Raw genomic sequence first — 19,909 nt, forward strand, 5'->3', positions numbered from 1 at the left:
GTGAAATATCAAACAAACATTCTTGGTACTGGACTTTTCAAGGTAAGTTTCCAGTTCAAATTTTGCCCATTTGCCCATCTTCATTTCATAAAGTAATACATACCTCCCAAGGGATAAAAATTGATAAAAAAAAAAAAAAAAAAAAAAAAAAAACCCCCCCAACCTATTATGTGTAGTGTTTGGCTCTCCAAATACCCTGTGTGCCCAATCTTGGAGTTGTTGCACAGACTTCTAGAAACTGACACTTAAATATCATCTTTGCTTTTTTAGATTCTCCAGAGGCTTCTCTTGGCATCTGGAAAGCCACTCCACCCATCCTTGTCTCTCTTATGACCAGTTCAAACAAGCAAGAAGTCTCTCTTGTCTGGAATATAATTATGGCAAAATGAACAGAACAAGAGGGTGGATTTGAAGCATCATCCAAGTTAATTATGTGCTACTGGTGCCATTACAAATTAAAATCCACAACCCAGTTAAATTAAGGAGCTGGCCAATACCCATAAAAGCAAGGAAATTCAGAGCTACGTCTGAGAAATCCAAGCTGCCTTTATAAGTGCTGGGTCTAAAACCATTGCAATACTGAAGCACAAAGAAAAAATGAAGCATTAATCTTAAACCTGAATTTCTTGGCCTTTATACAAGTTAGACCTTTGACATATTAAATATTTATCATTGTACGTTACAAATAAAATGCACCAAAGTAAAACACTTGCCAAAAATGTCACAGCATACCCCACACATCTTCAAAAACAAAAGTAACTATGTAAAGAAATAAGTGCAGACTTATTTCTTAGGTGGATCAAGACAAACATCTACAAATTTATTAAAAAACTACTGGGATAAATCACAAGACTAATTTTGATAACACAGGCAATACATTTTATTATGTTTTCACCAACTGTAGCAAAAAATGTTTAACAATTAACGAATAATCAAGGGAACTTAATTATCAACAAGATTTCCAAGAGTTATTATTCATGTTCTAAGTTTTAGACAGGGAGGGTTTGGGTAGGGAGAAAATAAACCAAATATACACTGGGATAATAGTCTATTACCAAGTTTTAATGCCTTCTTCAAAAGCATTAAGTATACTGAAGCATCTTATTGCAGGTTATGTATCATCTCCTCTTTGGCAATAAGATGTGTGGTTTTGTTAACTAGGGCCATCAGTGAGTTGAGCTTGTGAGACCAGTCATTGAGTAGGTTATTTGGGTCCTTGGGCCTCTGGAAATTGATAATTCCTGCCAACCTGTCTACTTTTGCAAAGATGGTCTTATTTACTACAAGGTTGGACAGGAACTCCTCCGATTCCTGCAAAGGAGACAAACGGCACCAAATCAGGAGAACAGCATTTGTAATTAACAAAATACTCGATGTTCTTTCCAAATTTCCAGTTAACACAACAGCAGTGTGACTGAGGTGTTACCAATACTAACAGTAATATAGTCTGTTAGAATTACAGTACTTCTAGTGGCCATAATATTTAATATTAACGCCTCTGGCATTGGAATTATGTTGTAGCTACTAAACTACCTAGGGTCAACAAGTTTCTGATGTTAGCCATACTAAACAGCTAACATCTGTTTGCAGTTCAAGATACATCTAAAAACTTTCAAACTGCACAAGTCAAATACATTACACCTGAAAGCCTCTTAACATACATTGGGAGCACTTGGCTAAACAGCTTCCAGAACATGCTTTCTACTGCTAAATTCCACACCAATTACACTGTACAAACATTGGTCAGGTAAATGAGGCTTCTGTGAGGTGGTATTGTGCAGAGCAGGAGGTGCAATTAAACACCTTAAAGCAAATACTCTGAACTAAACAAGCTGTGAATTTGCCCTTCCCATGCTAGATGCTGCTATGAGTGGATCCACTGGGAAAACTTAAAAATGAAAGACCTATGTTCAAAAAGAGTGACAAATACATAAACCAGCGAGTTCAAAGGTAAGGAAGAAACCCTATATCATTAGCCAGTTTTAATCAAGTATTGCTGAGGGCCTGAACGGTGGAATATAGTATCTAGGTACAGTATAGAACATGATGCTAACACTCCTTCAGATTTGATTTGCCTTGTGTGTTTATTCTTTGCCTTGTAACAACTTGAGTGCTGTTTTGCGATACAAAATTCTATTCTAAACCTTGAATAGGCAAGTGTTCAAAGTCTAGCCTATATACTCATTATCAGAGGCAAAACGAAAAATATTCTATTTAACATCTGTATTATTACTCCTGAGGTATTTTAAATTGTTTCTCAATTATAATCATTGAACCAGAATTCAAATAATGTTACCTGTATCTCTCTAAAAGTTAATATTGTTTTTTTCCATTTAGTTTCTGATGGTAACAGCTGGAAAGCATTGGTTATACCAGGATGGGCATCAGACTAAAAGCAATATTACAAGGCTGTTGTGAGGATAGATACATTAAAAGGTTGTGAGGCGCTCAGATACTACAGTGATAGGCATAACTATGAGCAAGAGAAGTTTTTTTTCTCCAGGTTCTTTATTCAAAGTGGTATATTTCTACCTCCTCTTTCTGCACTGGATGCATGGCTGTTCCAAACACTATTTGTGACAGACTTGTAATATATTTTTAATCTTAAAAAAAAAACACCCAATGCAAATAAATGCAAATAAAGTCAAAGCGCTATTTTGTTGAATACGGAGTTCTCTACCACATGGACACGTCTAAGAAGAATGCTGAGGATATCCTGAGCAACACTTACATCAACAGATAGATCCAGGAGCTGTGCCATCCTCTTCATTGTAATTCTGGTATAATATTTTGCCATTATTCTAATATTCTGGAATAAAAGTGTTCAGAGTAGAGGGTTATTTGTAAAAAGGAACTGACACAGGCTGCAAAAATATAAAGGTCAATGTTAAAAACAGATTAGGACTTGTGTTGCTATAATGGCTTATCCAGAGAAAGGTATGCAAATGAATAAGGGGGCTTTTCTTGGACACATACAATTCTCCTGCATATACAAAGACAAGCTACTGCCTCTCAAACTAATAACGAATGAAGTCAGTCACTAACTACAGATTTAATATTAAACAGCACTCTTCAAGTTTTTGCCCTAATTTCAGAGGGCCGAGTCTTACAACTTACGTAAACCCTATTTAAATATTATTTGTTTGCACTTGTGCTGTTTTGTTTATAATTCCATTGTTTGCTCAAACAAACTGCTATATTCCAATTTGTTAAAGTGAAAGCAAAAATTAGTTTATGATTTCAGAGCCGAAGTAGTGGAATGTGCATTACTCTCAGAGTGCTGGATCTACTTCTTTGACACAGCATCAGCTGCTCACAAAGAGACATAGCTACAAAATAAACATATCAGGAATGCAAAAGGAGAATTAGAACATTATGGAAAGAAGAAAAAAGACAACTTATCAGCTTCTCTCGTATGTTCTCTCCTGTCCCTCTCTTTATAAATAAAGCAAGCAAAAAGCATTTTTAGCAATTCCATGCTTAATTTATATAGTAAGAATGGTTAAAAAGCAGGCTGTACTTACGTGCTCCACAACTCTGTTCTTTAAGTCTTTCCATCTCTTTTCACCTTCTTCTGTATAACCAAAGACATCTGTGGCAGGACTGTCAAGACTTCCTTCTCTTAATTCCTTTCCATATTCCTCAACTAGGACGGTCCAGCGCATCAACTCCATAGTGGTAAATAGTTTTAAAAGATCTCTGTAAATTGTTTAATGAAATCAGTTCAGAATTCTATACCAATAAAACTTGTATTTTGTATTAAAAATCCTGCCAACAGACAAATACCACAGCAAACAGCATAATTTTATCACTACTAAATCATAACTTTTAATTCTACTCAGCACTTTAAAATTTATAATCCACAAACAGGAAGTTTTTATATTAACACTTCCTACTGACTGACTGATTCACACACACACACTCACTCTATGGCTTCAATTTCCACTTCTTTGTACCATATGTTATCTTAGCCACCTGTGCAAAGTTGTGCCAAATTCTACCAAACCATTTCACATCCACTTTGCACAGCTGTAAACGACTATACAAGCCGCATGGTATGTTTTGGGAGAGACAGATACTCAGAGCTAAATTTAAAAAGGGATGTCATCAACCCAGCCTCTCGTCCATCTGCAATTCTGCATGCAAAACTTGTATGTACATTCATGGGTGCAAACAACAACATTTAAGGATATAAAAGTAATTTATACTTGATTTGTATTCAGTGTGCTTACGCAAAAAGGGTTTGCATATGTAAATTCTATCACATGCACGTAATGATTGTGTATGGACCATATTTTGAAAATTAGACTCTCAGTATTATTTAGTGTAGTATTACGGAATAGTAGCTGTTCAGATTATGTCCATAATACAGAACTTTCCATCACAGACACACATTTGTGTTAAGTTACTATGTATAATTTTGACTTGCACACACTCAAAAACATCTTTATAGATTTTTTTTTTTTTTTCCACACGACATTAATTGTATAGGAAATATTGACAGTAGACCAGTGGTTCTCAACCTGTGGCTTAATCAGCACAGAGCTGCGGCCCATGTGACATCCTCAGGGCCATACAGGTAGCATTGGATCCAGCCCACATAACACATTGTGGGCCACATATCCGGCCTACAATGGTCAATAGTCTACTGCAGTGGTTCTCAACCTAACAGTAGCTGAATCCCCTCTGCCTTCAAACCACTCTTTAAAGGGCTGGTTTTTTGTTTTGTTTTTTGTCAGAGTGGACTATTCAAAAGATACTTACTTATACTTAGGGATTTCTTCTAGCTTTTTGTCACTGCTTATTCTGTGTACCAAATCAGACTGTTCATTGTCATAAGGTGAAAGGATAACATACAGAACAACGTTCTTCAGTTCCTGTTCAAAGGAAAACATGGTTTGTTTTTTTATTACAGAAAAATAGCCAGAAAAAACAACAATACTGATGTCAAAGTAAAAGCAGTTCTCAGAGTATGAATAAAATGTATGTGCAGCTAATCTACTGTACGTATAACAAGATAGTTTCTTAATAAATTTGAGCCTCACAGAATGTAAGGTAATAAAACAAAATAAAAATAAATTTAATAATTAAATTTGTAGAAACAAAACTTTTACATTTTGATCACACGGCAAGATGATTCAGGTCAAGTTATTTGTAATAATAGCATTTAAGAGAAAAACAATCTTGAGTTTGTAGCATTTGCATTGTGTACACGGTTTCAGAGCTAGCCCTGTAAATTAAGAAAAATACTGTTCAGAATTTAATTTCACAAGTTGTTTCTAGGCTTTCACTCATGAAATGGAGAAGTTCAGTCATCCTCAGAATTTAAGACAACATACACTATATGTCATTGATACAAATATTGATTACGTAAGGACGCTCATAATTGCTTTTATTATATTCCTCCTTATGTAGACAGTTTGTTAATGTTCATATACAGATAGATGCTAAAGGATCCATGTTCATCTAACAAATACAGTAAATATACAGTAAAATGGATATTTGCCACTATGAACTGCTGCAGTTCCATTTGCAATGTTTTTACCTGTTGCCATTTTTCACTTTCAGCCTGGATACAAGGAGTATCATAAATGGCTCTGTAGTGCTTACAGATTGAGAGGTAGGAACCTTCATGTTGATCCAGCTGAATCATTAAGTTGTAGTATTTCAGCTTTAATTTCTGAAACAATGTCAAACAAATGTCAAAATTAAAAACAGATCCACTAAGCTCACAAATTACATCCAACTGAATTCCAAAGACTGACTATACAAAAACTCCTGTGCATGACGAGAATGCATGCCACAGACTGACAGGAAAAAAAAAAATCCCTCCATCAACTTTACCTCTGTGTTTTCTTCCTGGAAAAATTTGGTGTTAATTTTTTTGCTGATAATTTGGGTCCGAACATAGTCTTTTACAGCCAAACAGAGTCTCATCTGCTCCAAGATGAATTCCACCCGCTCTTTCTTTTCCATTGAACCATAGGTTTCCACCTAAAAAGGAAATTGAAGTGTTTAACTCCATGGATCTTTATTTAATAATGTTAAGGAGAGAAGCATGCCCTTCTATCAAAGATTTTCATCATACTTCTTTCATGTGCTTATAAAATATTTAGCTTTAAACCAAAGTTGCTATGTGTATAATTCTACTACATGGACTTACTGAGCATCATATACATGTTATAACAGAGAACAAATTAATATTGTCTGACTGTGTGCATTAAAATCACCCAGAGAATGCACATAAGATAAAATCCCCCAAAAACTTGCCTTATGTACTTATTTGTGCATGCATAGCCCAACTTACACAACATGCATACACAAACCCCAACTGATATGTCTTATTTATGCACACACACACACACACACACACACACACACACACACACACACACTTGCCTCTTGTTTTCTGGAAAAAAGTTTCTTAAGAAAAAACAATGAGGAATCCTTGTGGCACCTTAGAGACTAACAAATGTATTTGGGCATAAGCTTTCATGGGCTAAAACCCACTTCATCAGATGCATTTCCACTCCATGCATCTGATGAAGTGGGTTTTAGCCCACGAAAGCTTATGCCCAAATAAATGTATTAGTCTCTAATGTGCCACAAGGACTCTTCATTGTTTTTGCTGATACAGACTAACACGGCTACCACTCTGAAACCTTTCTTAAGAAAGGCATTGTAACCAAGCAGCTAATTTTACTCAGCAGTCTCTACCTTTGAACAAAGCACCCACACACTAGATGACAAAATAACAACGTTCATTAGCTCTGAAGGAAGTATATCCACCCCTTTCAGCAGAAAAAATGGTGATGGTTATCTGACAAATGGATGGGAATTCTCAGGCTCTCAAGAAATAGAGATGTGAAAAAAGTTTAGGGTTCTCTTTGCCTATACCCTCACATCCTTAACTCAGCCCAGTCCTAAGGATTCCTTCTACACAAAGGACCCACATGCTACTCTTTTAGCAGACGAAAACATGGGAGGGAATTCCTTCCAGACCCATCAACAGCCAGTTCCCTGTGCCAAATTCATGTAAAAAAACTCAAAGAATAAGTGGATCTAAGAACACTTCATTTTGAATGATGGCCTGAGAGTGTTTGAACTCTCCATTCCAGAAGTCAAAAGATTAACTAGGACTAAACCTTCTGTATCAGCTAATACATGGGAACCCCTTTTCCCAAAAGGGAAATATTCCAAGTAATTTTCAGCATCAGCCAAATTAGCAGAGCTAGAGCATTTTGAATCTAATTACACTTCCACTGAAGACAGTTAATTGGTTCCTGGATAGCTATGCTTGATTAAGCCTCAAATCTCGCTACAAACAAACAAACAAACAATCTTACTGTCAGTCGTTGAGAAAATGTTGATTTTTGTACGTGAAACACTTATGAACCATATGATGCATTACCTGTAGTTCTTGCAAAATTGAAGCAGCTTCTTTCACGTCACCATTTTGTTCTTTTATTGTTGCAAGTGTATTTGTAAGACGAGCACGCTCAATTTCCACGTAGATCTGGAATTAAAATAAAATCCAACACTGAAACTTATTTTACTAAGTAAAAGTGTGTTGCATCTAAGGCTGTGATATACACATCTGCATAACTTTACACCCATAAGTAGTCTCACTGAAATCTTTCTACTGTTCTTTAAATGAAGTGAACATAATGTGATGATTTTGTAAGTAAAGCATTAATTTATGTTACAACTGCTTTAGGAAATGTTTCCATAGAAGTTTTCTCTGTGCTACAATAAGAGTTTAATATTTGGAAACTCAAATTAATTTTAAGAATAATGTACAGTCTGTATTTAAAAAAATAGGAAACACTTTTTTTTTTTTGATATTTCGTTAGTCAATCTATTGTTCACAACCAGTTCTGTAGCCCTGGAAATATTCAGATAAGAGATACAGCAGGGGAAGCAACACTGCAAAGCTCCCTCTGTTACTGAGTCTCAACCCTGATCTGGAAGGACAGCACCTAGGAATAAGATAGTTCATTCACCTCTCTACCAAGATTCTCAGTGAAGCAAACAATGATGGTTCATTTTGTGATGGGAACTGTTGTCTACCACAAACTGGACGGAGACCATCTCCTTTTACAAGCACTAATGACCAGCCATCAGTTAACAACTTTTGGTTACTAGCTACCTAGGCTTGATCTGAACTGGTAAAAGGCGTAAGAGTAAATAAACACAGACTTTGCTCAACAGAAAGTACATTTTCCAAGAGGAAGCCTTGGACAACTCAGCCATCAACTCAGTATTCTATGTAACACTTCATATTTTGTTAATTTTCTTTCATACCTAATAAGACTAAGAGTAACACATGTATAACATAACTTTATAAATATACAATTTGTAACATCACACCTCAGCTGCTGAAAACAGGTGTGTTTTGTCATTGCAAACTGCATAGGCTCTTCCAGACCATCTGGCACACTAACATCATCCTCGATGACCTGAAGAAGGGTTTTATTTTGCGTTTCATCAAAAAGGGCACCAAGGCCGAAGAGAGTAACTACCGAGGTATTACACTGTTGGCAGTCCCAGGAAAAGTCTTTGTTTCCATGTTAATGTCTTGAATCAGTGATGCACTTCACAGCAAAGGCTGTGCTGCTTTAGAACTGGTCATTCCACTAACGACCAGATCTTTACCTTGAGACAGCCTTTTGAGAAGATGTCAGAATTTAATAAGTCATGTGCAGCACTTTTTACAGATTTCTTTCAGGCCTTTTATTCAGCGTATTGAGCAATGCTTGGGGGAATCTAATAAGGCAACTTGATGTCCCTGGGAAGATAGCATCATTGACAGAATAGCTCTATAACAGAACAAAAAGCTCAGTTCAAGTTAATGGTAGATACACAGCGTAGGTTCCTATTTCCATAAGAGTTCAGCAAGGCTGTGTCCTGTCACCATTATTGTTCAATATCAGCATAGACTGGTTGATGGATAAGCTTGAAGAAGCAGCTGTTGGTAGTGTATGGCTCACCACCATTTTGCTTCAAGACCTCATATATGCCAATGACATTCCCTCGTTGGCTCATTTTGTGTAGCTGACGGCCTGTGCAAGAAGCAGCAAACACTGGTTTGGTTACCAATCTGGACTAAACTAAGTCCCCTAGTCAGTACCATCATGTAGCTTCCAACTCTAGATTACAACCACCTCAGTATTAACCAGGTGGGATATCATGCAGGTGGCAACTGTCAAATACTTGGGAAGGCATCAGACAGTGATGGGGGATGTTCAAAAGATTTGGACACTTGAACAGCAGCCATCTCAGTGGCCTCTGGGGAAATGTTGTGACATCAAGCTTTCTACAAAGTTGCAGATGCACAGAACCATGATCATACCAACTTTACTGTACAGCAGCGAAACGTCAGCGATGGGAATGCTGAAGAATAGCGGACTGATATTTTCAATTCTCATCATCATCAGCCGCTCTGTATTACTGATCTTGTCTTGCCACTTAATGAGGATAGTCATAGTCGAACTAGCAACCAACTCCATCAGTCAGGGTTCAGTATTGGTGGCTTTCTTGGTACAGACACATTAGGATGGGAAACCAACACATTACAAAGCGTGTTTATCAAGGTGGTTGCACAAAGGGTCTGGGTGATCCTAGCAAAGAGGTACCAATTTCATCCTCACTGTCATGCAAAAGCACCTATCTGAGGTACCCCAGCCTTGCAAATGGGGGGAAGGGGGAGAACCTATGATTTGGAAGTACTGGCTGAGCAAGAGTATTCTATGGATTTCCCAATTAGTCAAGGATGAGAGCTTTGTTTCTTTTCTAACACTAATGCAACAACATGACCTGCCACCCTCAGCAGAGTGGCAGCACTTACAACTAAAACATCTGTTAATGTATCAATTTGGTAGGATGCCCTAGGACTGCCAGAAGTCCCAGAGCAACTGGGAACCCTGGAAATGTTTCATAAACTCCTTAGGCCTATATCTACTACATATGCTTTTACTAATGAAGAGAACCTTCACTGGTCTGGAGCTTTTTGTGAAAACATGGAAAGGGAAGTTATCACAGCCCTTAAAAAAAGCCCAATGGCAGAGAATTTTAAGGAATGTTAAAAATGTTTCTGTGATTCTCAGCAAAATAGTCTATTCATAATGTACTGGACACCACAGAGGTTGGCAAGATGGGGTCCTTGTCCTCTGATGTTTGTTGGTGCTGTAATAAAGAAAAAGGAACCCTGATGCATATACTATGGGACTGTCCAACAGTCAGACAGCTGTGGAAAGAGATGGATATTAATGAAAAATAGTGCTCGGCTTCAGCAAACAAACCTCAGCTGAAAGTTATATCTTAGGTTATGTACCTACTGTTAGAGGGCTTATTCCTTCACCCTCCCACTTCCCTGGTCCTTCTCACGTGAACAGAGAGCAACAATACCCAAAGTCCAAAGGTGCAAACAATTCGATGTTTATTGGGGTGAACTTCCAGCAACCTTAAATCCAAGTTCCTTTTTCCTTATTTTCAAATCCCAACTTACTATATAAATTAGGGGCAAACAGGAAGTAATAGATAAAAATAGACCTAAGTTCTTAAAGTATAGGCCTTTACAGGCAGGTCTGCATATCTATATCCTAATACCTACTATGCTGTGTTTAACTCCACTGCAAAGATTTTGGTTCTCGAGGTTCTACTGAGTGCATGATGTTACATAAAAGGAGGAGTAGGCTTATACATGGAATAAAGCAGTGATCTTCGGACCTGTATGAGTTAGCAGCGAAAGAAAGAATCGCTTATCGCTGTAGAGAGCAATATGAATAAAAAAAAATATGGATTTTTTTATATACATTTGGACAAAAAATTCTGAGATAGATCAAATAATGTCAGCCTTCCATTTCACTTGACATCTCTGCTTTTTCCGTCCTTGTCCACTTCCCTCTGGTCCCCTCCTTCACTTTTATGCCTATTTCTGTATTTTGTTGTTTGTATAATTCTCCCCACCCTAACGTGTTACAGCTGTGTAAAACTGTCTGATTTTGTATTGTCCGGGCTTACAGAGTTGACAAGTTGCGTAATTGCGTAATTTTAAGGGAAATCCTGTGAATTGTGCAGTATTTGGTAACATATACAAGGTGTAAGTCATTTACCTTTTTGTATTTTTTGTTGTTTGATTATGAAAATTAATAGATATGTTAATCACAAAAAAAGGAATGCTGCTACACTGTCGGCAATCTCATTGTCACCAAAAGCTTCAGTGGTGCAATAAGACTGCCATTGATTGGAAACAGACTGGGCATCCAACTAAATTGTCTGAAGAATCAAGCCAGAGATCTATCCAGGGGGTATTCGATGTGCAAGGAAGCTATGTCCCTTCCAAATTTGCCTTGATGATGATGATGATGATGATGATGATGATGATGATGATATGTACACAACTTTAAGTCAACAATAAGTACTGAAAATAAATCTTAAAAAGACATTGTTGGGTCCAGTTGAACTCAGCATTTACATTTTTTAAAAACAAATTTTACAAAAGCTAAGGCTAATAGAAATGTTTCCATGAATTATATATATTTTTTGGTTTTTGTTCCTTGCTTTTTTTAAACTCCTATATCAAGATTTTTAAACAAAAAAATCACGTTCCGTGTTTGGAACATAAGCATTCAACAGCATGCTAATCCACCAGAATAAGGAAGTAAAACTGACTAGTCTATTTTCATTTCCCAAAAGGAGAAATGTAAAAAACAAACAAACATCACAAATAGTGAAAAATAAATTGAATTTTTAGAATTCTCAGCTTTAATACTTGAAGGTGTCATTAATACAGAGACTTACAAAAAAAATTAGTATTCCAACAAGCTACTTACATGAGCAACATAGGGAAGTAATTTTCCAAGATATTTTGAATAGAAATATACAGATTTCCTTATCATATTAATTTCAAAATGTATTTTGGGTCTCTCTCTAACCAGAAAAAGGAAATAAGACATGCTTTAAGGAAGGCAAATATCCTTTTTATTACGTCACTAGACATCAAAAGGTTCCAGTCTGAAAACAAAAAGTCTTACCTTTCCTTCTGTTACCATACGCAGTGTGTCTATTAATCGCAGTTTGATTGGTAGGTCTGTAATCTCCTCAACATAGGTACAGCACTGCTGGACCATTTTAGCAACTGCCTGGTATACACAATGGAAAAACAAAATATTACTCTATTTTTAGATTTCTAGGTGTGCGCCAAAAATATAATTTTGGAGCATTTGTAATCAAATGTTAAGATATAAGAACTATTAATATCAAAGTAAATGGACTCTCTTCCAAAATAAGCGTGGGGGTGTGTTGGAGGGGCTGTTTTCACTCCTACTAGGCATGAACTTAATAGGCTAAAACAGAAGAATAAAAGACCCATGGCACGGCCATGGCTGGCCTGGGGCAACTGACCTGGGCTTGTGGGGCTCCGGCTACAGGGCTAAAAATTGCTGTGTAGATATTTGGGCCCACCCTCACAGAGCTTAGGCTCCAGCCTGAGCCCGAACATGGACAGCAATTTCTCAGTCCAAACTCCGGGAGTTTGGGTCAGCTGACTCAGGTCAGCCACAAGTTTTTTATCCCCAGGTGTAACCGAAGTGAGCAGATGCCCTTCCACAGGAGATATTACTGAGATCAGAGGCTGGCTCGAGTCAAATGGGATGTGTCTGTATCACTTCTCTCAAACTTGTTCTCAACTTACTCGAAGAGCAGAATTGACATTTTCTTCTGCCAAATCAAACTGACTACTTTGCAGGCTGGAAAGAGCGGATCTGCTTGCTACCGGATTTCCATAATATAAAAAAGAGGTGTTCAGTATGCATTTTACCCTGGTCTAAATAAATAGTGGGGTATACTGTCCCTTCTTTTGTGGTATCTGTAAATTTCTAGAAAAATATAAAAGTTATTTCTGATTGATGTCATCATTCCAGTTTCAAATGTATGTGTTCTCACAAAGCGTAGCCTTGTATGACCATGATAAACCACAACAATTCTGTTTAACATCACACTTTACATGTAAACCAAAAACTACAATATCAATTTCATTATTCATTTTCTTCTGGAAAGAGTCAGTTTTACCATTGTGAGCCAATTACTGCTCTGCCATACTATTCTATTTGTATTCCACTATGTGCTAAGTATCTTAGTCCTTTTTTTCCCTTCTTCTCAACACAAAAGGGGGGCGGGGGGAACATACAACTAAAGTTTTTGCAAACTAAAAATAGATCTCCTTCCACACAGCTCAGTTTGCTCTGCTATCAAGCATAAATAAAAATATCATCTACATTTACAATCACTAAAATAAAATTAAGACATATCAATCTTCTTAAGTCTGAAGGCAAGAACTGATCACCAGCTAGGGTCAAGTAGAAATCCCCCTATGATATAATATTATTGAATAGCTAGGTGCATTTAAAGAGGTGGAGGTTACAACTTCATCTGAAATATCAGACTTTGCAATCCTCATGTACCTTACATCACTGTTAACTGATTAGTTAATTAAGCCTTGTTAAGTAAAGAAGAATGGTTGAGACACCCAGGATTTAGTGGGGAAACAAAGTCAACCATTAGATATACATATAAGTGAAAGCCACGAGTAATCCTGTTTCATATGAGCTAGATCATGCTTGACCAGTGTGGATTACTGTCTTTCATGAAACTTGAATAAACTGAAATTGTAGGCAATCCCAAGCATCAGCACTTCAGAAACTCTTGACGTACAAGACTAGCATACTAGTTAAGAACAGCTTAATGACATATATTTTCTTGGATTAAAAACGGCAAAGGAAGCAGACCTCAGTGATCAGGGCTAAGTATCTCTCTCAGACAACACAGCAGAGAATAGGTAGGCGATACACCATGGGTTTTCCCTGACTTTGGACTGCTTAACGGAATTTTACATTTCAGGCGGTCCCTTGCTCTGCTTCATCACCACCCCATCCCAACACTGGTGTATCATTTCCACAATATATCAGTTGGAGCATATGACAGAGTACTCGCTAATGCTGGTACATGACAGTGGGGTCCTATTCCAGGGTGCACATTGGCAGAGATCCAGCCCCACTAACGATAAACGAGGAAGTCTAAAAAAAGAAATTAATCTAAGACCTGTATTGGGCCTAGTCTTGTTTATTCTGGATATCACCAACAGGTAACAGGGAGGTGCAGAAATGTGAACCATGAAATTGAGTAAGAGTGAACAGATATAAAGACGACCAAAATGGAACGGGCAAACAAGAAGTCTCTTTATCACGCACAGATTAGATACAGTACCATGGTGACAACAGGGTTAAAGATACCTAAATAGACAGAAGAAGAAAAAGGAATTGGTGTCGTTAGTTATCAGAGACCTGAAACCTAGGTGTAGCGTGAGGTAGCGACCAAGAAAGTTTAACAGATGCTGGAAATGAGCAAGATTGGAACTGATACAAAAAGCTGCATAGGATATTTAAATATTGTGTTTAAAGTGAAAGCTACTGAAGAGGCATAAAGGGAGGAGAACAGGAATCTATGATTACAACTAAGAGGCTAGGGAAAAAAAATATATCAGAAATAGGATTCAAAAGAACCAGAAATAAAGGGACAAAGTCAGCGAAGTTTTTTGAGTTGATGTTAAGCTCCAGAACAAAGTGACCGAAATTTAACGGAATCCCACATTCACAGCAAATTAAAGATGTGTTCACTCAGAGAAATTAGTGAACAGATTACTGTTGATACAGCAGCAGGGCACTAGGAGCTTTAGACAGATATGAAGACAAAAGGTAACATTTTCAAAAGCACTTAGGAGTCTAAGCCCCATTGACTTGCAGCGAAACTTAGAAGCCTAAATCTTTTGAAAATTTTACACATAGGCACTGTCACAAGAATTTGCAGACAACCTAACAAAACAAATGAACAGAAGAGAAAAACCAAAAAAAAGCAACATGAGTGTGTGCATATTAGGGATGTAAATACCATTTTAAAAAGTATCCGCTTTAACTATTAAAATTATATTGGTTAACCGTTTAATCTTTAACATGATGGGGGCCCCACCCGGCAAGGGTCTGGGGCTGACGCCAGTCCCCGCCCACCACCTGTCCCCGCCCAGCAGGGATCCGGGGCTGCTGCCAATCTGTTTTAAAAAATAACTGCAATATATTAACGGTAAGACTAATACTTATTGGTTAACCGTTTAATGGTTAAAAAAACATTTAGTATTTTACATTCCTAGTGCATTTTTCAGTAGGTTAATGTGGATGACAGCAGGGTGAATTTAGCACACAAGCCTCCTTGAATAAGCCTATCAGAAACAACAACAGAAGCTGACATTAGTATATTCAGAAGGACATTAAAACACAAACAGCACAGGCACTACACAGAAGGGGAATTAGAAAGGTAACATGATATCTTTCCTTCCTAAACAGCTGCATTTCTTTGTTTAAAAAAATGTAGTCACCTGTTTTAACTGACTTCTTCTCTTTGACAGAATAATAATATTTTCATTAAGAGCATCCCAATCTTTAGCTTCATAACACATTTTTACTACAGCAACCAAGATACGGGACGTGGAAACCATGTCAGAGGCCTGCAACAAACAAAAAGTGCATTAGTGATTACATATACAACTTAAACTACTGAGCCACTACCACTGCAGAGCCTTGACAATACAAAGACAAGAGCAATCCATTATAACTCCAGACCCACCATCTTCAAAAGAATGGGGAAATATGGCACAGAGCCGGACTCCCCCCCCGCTCCACCACCATCAAGGGAAAGGGGGAACATGGCAGAGCCAGACACTCTAATTTCCCACTAGTACCACTATCTGTCAAGAAAAGGGGGAACACACAAGAGAACACCCCAGAAATAAATGTGCTGCACAGCATAGTCTACTTACCGTTCGTGTCTGTTTTTCCAAAGAGAGTAGGGTTTCAATGACCTCTTGAAGTCTTCCTTCCTAATAGCATGGACAAACACTATTAGGACCAACATTGAAAAAAATACAGTACAGTTTAACCCAAGAAAATAGCTACATCTGTTATAGAAGAAAAAGCATATAGCAAAGTCGGGATGAAAGACTAATTTCAACGTAGTTTATTTCTTTGACAAGGAAGATAGGAATAAACATTAATATAATACTTAGTATTTACATATCACTTTTCATCTGTATATCTCAAAGTGCCTTACAAAGGTGGATACGTATCATTACCTTCTTTTTTTTTTTTTTTTTAAATAGATGGGGAAACATACAGAAATTAAGGAACAAAATTACAGGGTGGCCTTTGGTTTTGAGTGCCTAACTTGGGACATCTTGTGTCTGATGTTCAGAGATCATGACCACACATTGATCTCATTGACATCATTTGGACCAGTCACAGCTACGCATTCCTAAAAATCAGGACTTTCTGTGTCTGAAACTCAGCATCCAAAAACTGAGATGCACAAAATCAAAAGCCACTTCTGAAAGTATCTGTTAAATAACTCACACAAAATAACACAGCTAGTCAATGATAGAGGCAGGAATACAACCAGATCACTTGAGTCACAAACCCATTCCCTCTTTCTCATGTAAAATGTGGCTATGCTTTAATTATTTATGTAAATTTAAAAAAAATCGCACCTTCAGATACTGCCTCATGGAAGCCCAAACACATCCCAAAAGTATATTTATCAGAAAGGCAGGGCATATTTAAACTTCCCTCATTTTAAACATAATTTGGTTGTTGTAGTACAGGGGTCGGCAACCTTTCAGAAATGGTGTGCCGAGTCTTCATTTAGTCACTCTAATTTAAGGTTTCACGTGCCAGTAATACATTTTAACGTTTTTAGAAGGTCTCTTTCTATAAGTCTATAATATATAACTAAACTATTGTTGTATGTAAAGTAAATAAGGTTTTTAAAATGTTTAAGAAGCTTCATTTAAAAATTAAATTAAAATGCAGAACTCCCTGGACCGGTGGCCAGGACCCAGGCAGTGTGAGTGCCACTGAAAATCAGCTCGCGTGCCCCCTTCGGCACACATGCCGTAGGTTGCCTACCGCTCTTATAGTACATCTCAGCTTTCCTTAAAATTCACAGAACCATACAGATAACTCCACACAGAAAGGACACTCAGTTGCAACAGTACACATTTTCACATTAGGAACCTGGAGTTATGAATAATCTCAGGGCTGTCAAGCTATGACAATTTGAATGAGGGAGATTTCAAAAAGCTGCCGGTTTAAATGTATAGCTGACTATAACACAAAATAAAAAAAGAGAGAGAAAAACAGAACACATTCCCTCAGCTAGAAAGCTACCATAAGTAACAGTATGGTGAAGGCAGGAATGTAACTATCAATTTGAAAAGAATATAAGTATATTCCTCCTCTCCCAGTATACCCATAAGCCTCCATTCTCACATGACACACGGTAAGGCTGTGTCTTGACAAGGAAATATGGTCAAGCTTGAACACATGCTAGATAAGCCACTTAGATTTCTAAACACAACTTTCTTCCGAATGAAGATGAAAGGTAACACCTGTAATTTGATTTAGTCAGCCAAATTCTAGTCTAGGCTAGAACATGACCACTTAAATTAAACTACCTGCATTTACACTAGGAAAAAAAAGTTGAGTTTGGGTCAGGCTTAGGACTACTTAACCTATTCAAGACAAAGTCTAAGTAAATATAAACATAGTTAATACTGTAACAAAAAACGTTGCTGCTACCCATCTCTCTCCTGATATTAAACAGAGCAAGCCAGGAGGTAGGTGACACATGCCTGTGAGCTTCATATACATCCTAATCATGGGAGTACAATGCCTACACTCATTGGTTACTGTGGACTATATGTCCTATATTTGTCTATGGGATTTAAAGGCCATTGTAAGGAACTTTAGATCCAAAAACGGAGATTAAATTTCCAAACAAGTATTATAGCAACACTTAATATTAATAGAAATGTTTGTAACAAACACTGAAGCACTGGGCTACTTAAGCATAAAAACTGAAGAATTTTTAGAAGGCATTAAGGTATTAGTAACACAGATAAGGGAATTTGCTTCCAAAAGTTATTTTTATCCTGACCAAGTCCCTTCAAACTGTGTACCATGGCTTGTCTAGTATATGTCCACCTACAATCACAGAATTAAACTGCACACTGACATATATGGCTATAACGCAGGGTAATATCCTTGGTTTCCTGATTTTTGTACATCACAACTATACATGTGTCATACATGGCATCAGTCCACCTCCTCCCTATGAAATTTTGCAGGCTACACCTATTGGGAAAGGGCAAGCTGCAGCATAAAGGCCTACATCTGGCTGATCCAAAGTGTGTGTGGGGGGAGGGGGAAGAAAGATGATGCCTCCAGGATCCCAATGTATGCTGCATTGGGCAGTCTGTGTCTGGTTATGCTGAAGTAGAGGGATTAAGAGGGGGTGCAGTTTTGTCACTACACACAATCCATAGCTGCTCTCCTGGGATTCTACTCTACATAGGGGCAAACTTGATCCACGCTTATCTATGCAGAGACAGCCCTAATCCCTGCACACAAAGGCCTTAAAATATCAGGTGTCAGAGGAACACACTTGTTTGCCACAAGCGGGGAGCAGACGACAGGGGAATGGATCACTCGATGATGGCCTGTTCCGTTCATTCCCTCTGAACCACTTGGCATTGGCCACTGTAGGCAGACAGGATACTGGGCTAGATGGATCATTATCTGACCCAGGATGGTCGTTCTTATATTCTTACACGGGTCCCATCCTCCCGCCGGGATTCCATCACACAGCGTCGTCTGTGGGTATTCTCTCTCTCCAGATCCCTTGTGCACCAGTCACCAGGCTGGTGGCCTTGGTTGCTCCTTTCATCCCCCCCCTGGAAACCAGGTCTCTGCCTCGCCCACCGGCAATGGAGCACCCTACAGCCTACATGGCGCAGAAGGGCGCTAGGCCGGGCGATGGGGCGCAAGCTAGAGGCCGTGGGAGACGGTGGCTGTATGAAGCGGGGAGGGGCACGGCCCTGTCAATTGCAGGAGATCGGTCATGACACAGCTCTATCAGGCCAGGAGCGCTCCCGTCCCACGCCGCTCCCAGCCCCGCTGTGTCCCCCAGCGCGTTTGCCCCTCCCGTTTCCGCAGGGGGGCGGACCCATGGCGTGTATGCCCCCCCCCCCCCCCCCCCGGCCCGGCCCCCCTCGCAGCATACAGCGGCCCTGCCCATCCCCCCGCGCCAGAGAGGGGGCTCTCCCCCACTGCGTGCGCGCGGGGCGCTTCCTGCGCCGTACCTCCCTCGGCCCCCTTGCCCCGCTCTGGGGCAGGCGAGCGCCCCCCCCCCCGGCCCGGGCCGTCTCCCCCGCGGGCGGCCTAGCCCGGGCCGCGCCATGACTCAGCCCAACCGCGGCCGCCGGCTCCCCTTTACCTGGGCCAGCCGCTCGCACTCGGGCAGGCGCTGGTCCACCGTGGCGCTGTAATCCACCTCCATCTTCACGATGCGGCCGTCGGACCGCTCCGCGCCGTCGTCCGCCATCCCCCCCGCCGGCTCGGCTCCGCGCCGCGTCCCCGGCCCGGCCTCAAACACACACCGGAAACCAGCAGGGGCACCCGCTCAGGCAGCAGCGCGGGCAGCCTACTCGCGGAAGGACCCCGCAGGCACTGGCGGAGACACCCCACAGCAGCTGCAGGGCCCTGCCTGGCGGGGAGGAGGGGCAAACCTGGGGGAGGGGAAGTAGCAGAGCCTTGGCCTGTGGGGGAGGCATTAGTAGGGCCCTGGCAGTGGAGGAAGGAACAGGCAAGGGGGAGGGGCTGTGGCCGGGCTTTGGCTGGAGTGGGGGAGGGGGAGCAGGCACAGGGGAGGGGCAGGAGCAGGGGTTTGGATGTTAGGGAGGGAGCAGATGTGGGGAGGAGCAGGGCCCTGGGCGGGGGTAGGGGGAAGGGCAAAAACAGGGCCCTGG

General features: G+C 39.7%; 1 protein-coding gene across 1 annotated transcript; it reads right to left on the bottom strand.

The window, feature by feature from the left end:
- Positions 1 to 618: 618 nt before the first annotated feature.
- Positions 619 to 19,563, bottom strand: PSMD12 (proteasome 26S subunit, non-ATPase 12). The gene is made up of 11 exons (XM_024198341.2): positions 19,378 to 19,563; positions 15,869 to 15,928; positions 15,428 to 15,556; positions 12,036 to 12,143; positions 7,412 to 7,516; positions 5,845 to 5,994; positions 5,546 to 5,680; positions 4,765 to 4,877; positions 3,525 to 3,699; positions 2,732 to 2,809; positions 619 to 1,311 (listed from the first exon to the last, which is right to left on the bottom strand). The coding sequence occupies exons 1-11, from the start codon at positions 19,483 to 19,485 to the stop codon at positions 1,102 to 1,104; spliced, it is 1,371 nt and encodes a 456-aa protein (XP_024054109.1). The 5' UTR covers positions 19,486 to 19,563; the 3' UTR covers positions 619 to 1,101.
- Positions 19,564 to 19,909: the final 346 nt, after the last annotated feature.

Source organism: Terrapene carolina, unplaced genomic scaffold (assembly GCF_002925995.2).
Source record: "Terrapene carolina triunguis isolate 2854851 unplaced genomic scaffold, T_m_triunguis-2.0 Scaffold192, whole genome shotgun sequence".
Taxonomy (NCBI): domain Eukaryota; kingdom Metazoa; phylum Chordata; order Testudines; family Emydidae; genus Terrapene; species Terrapene triunguis.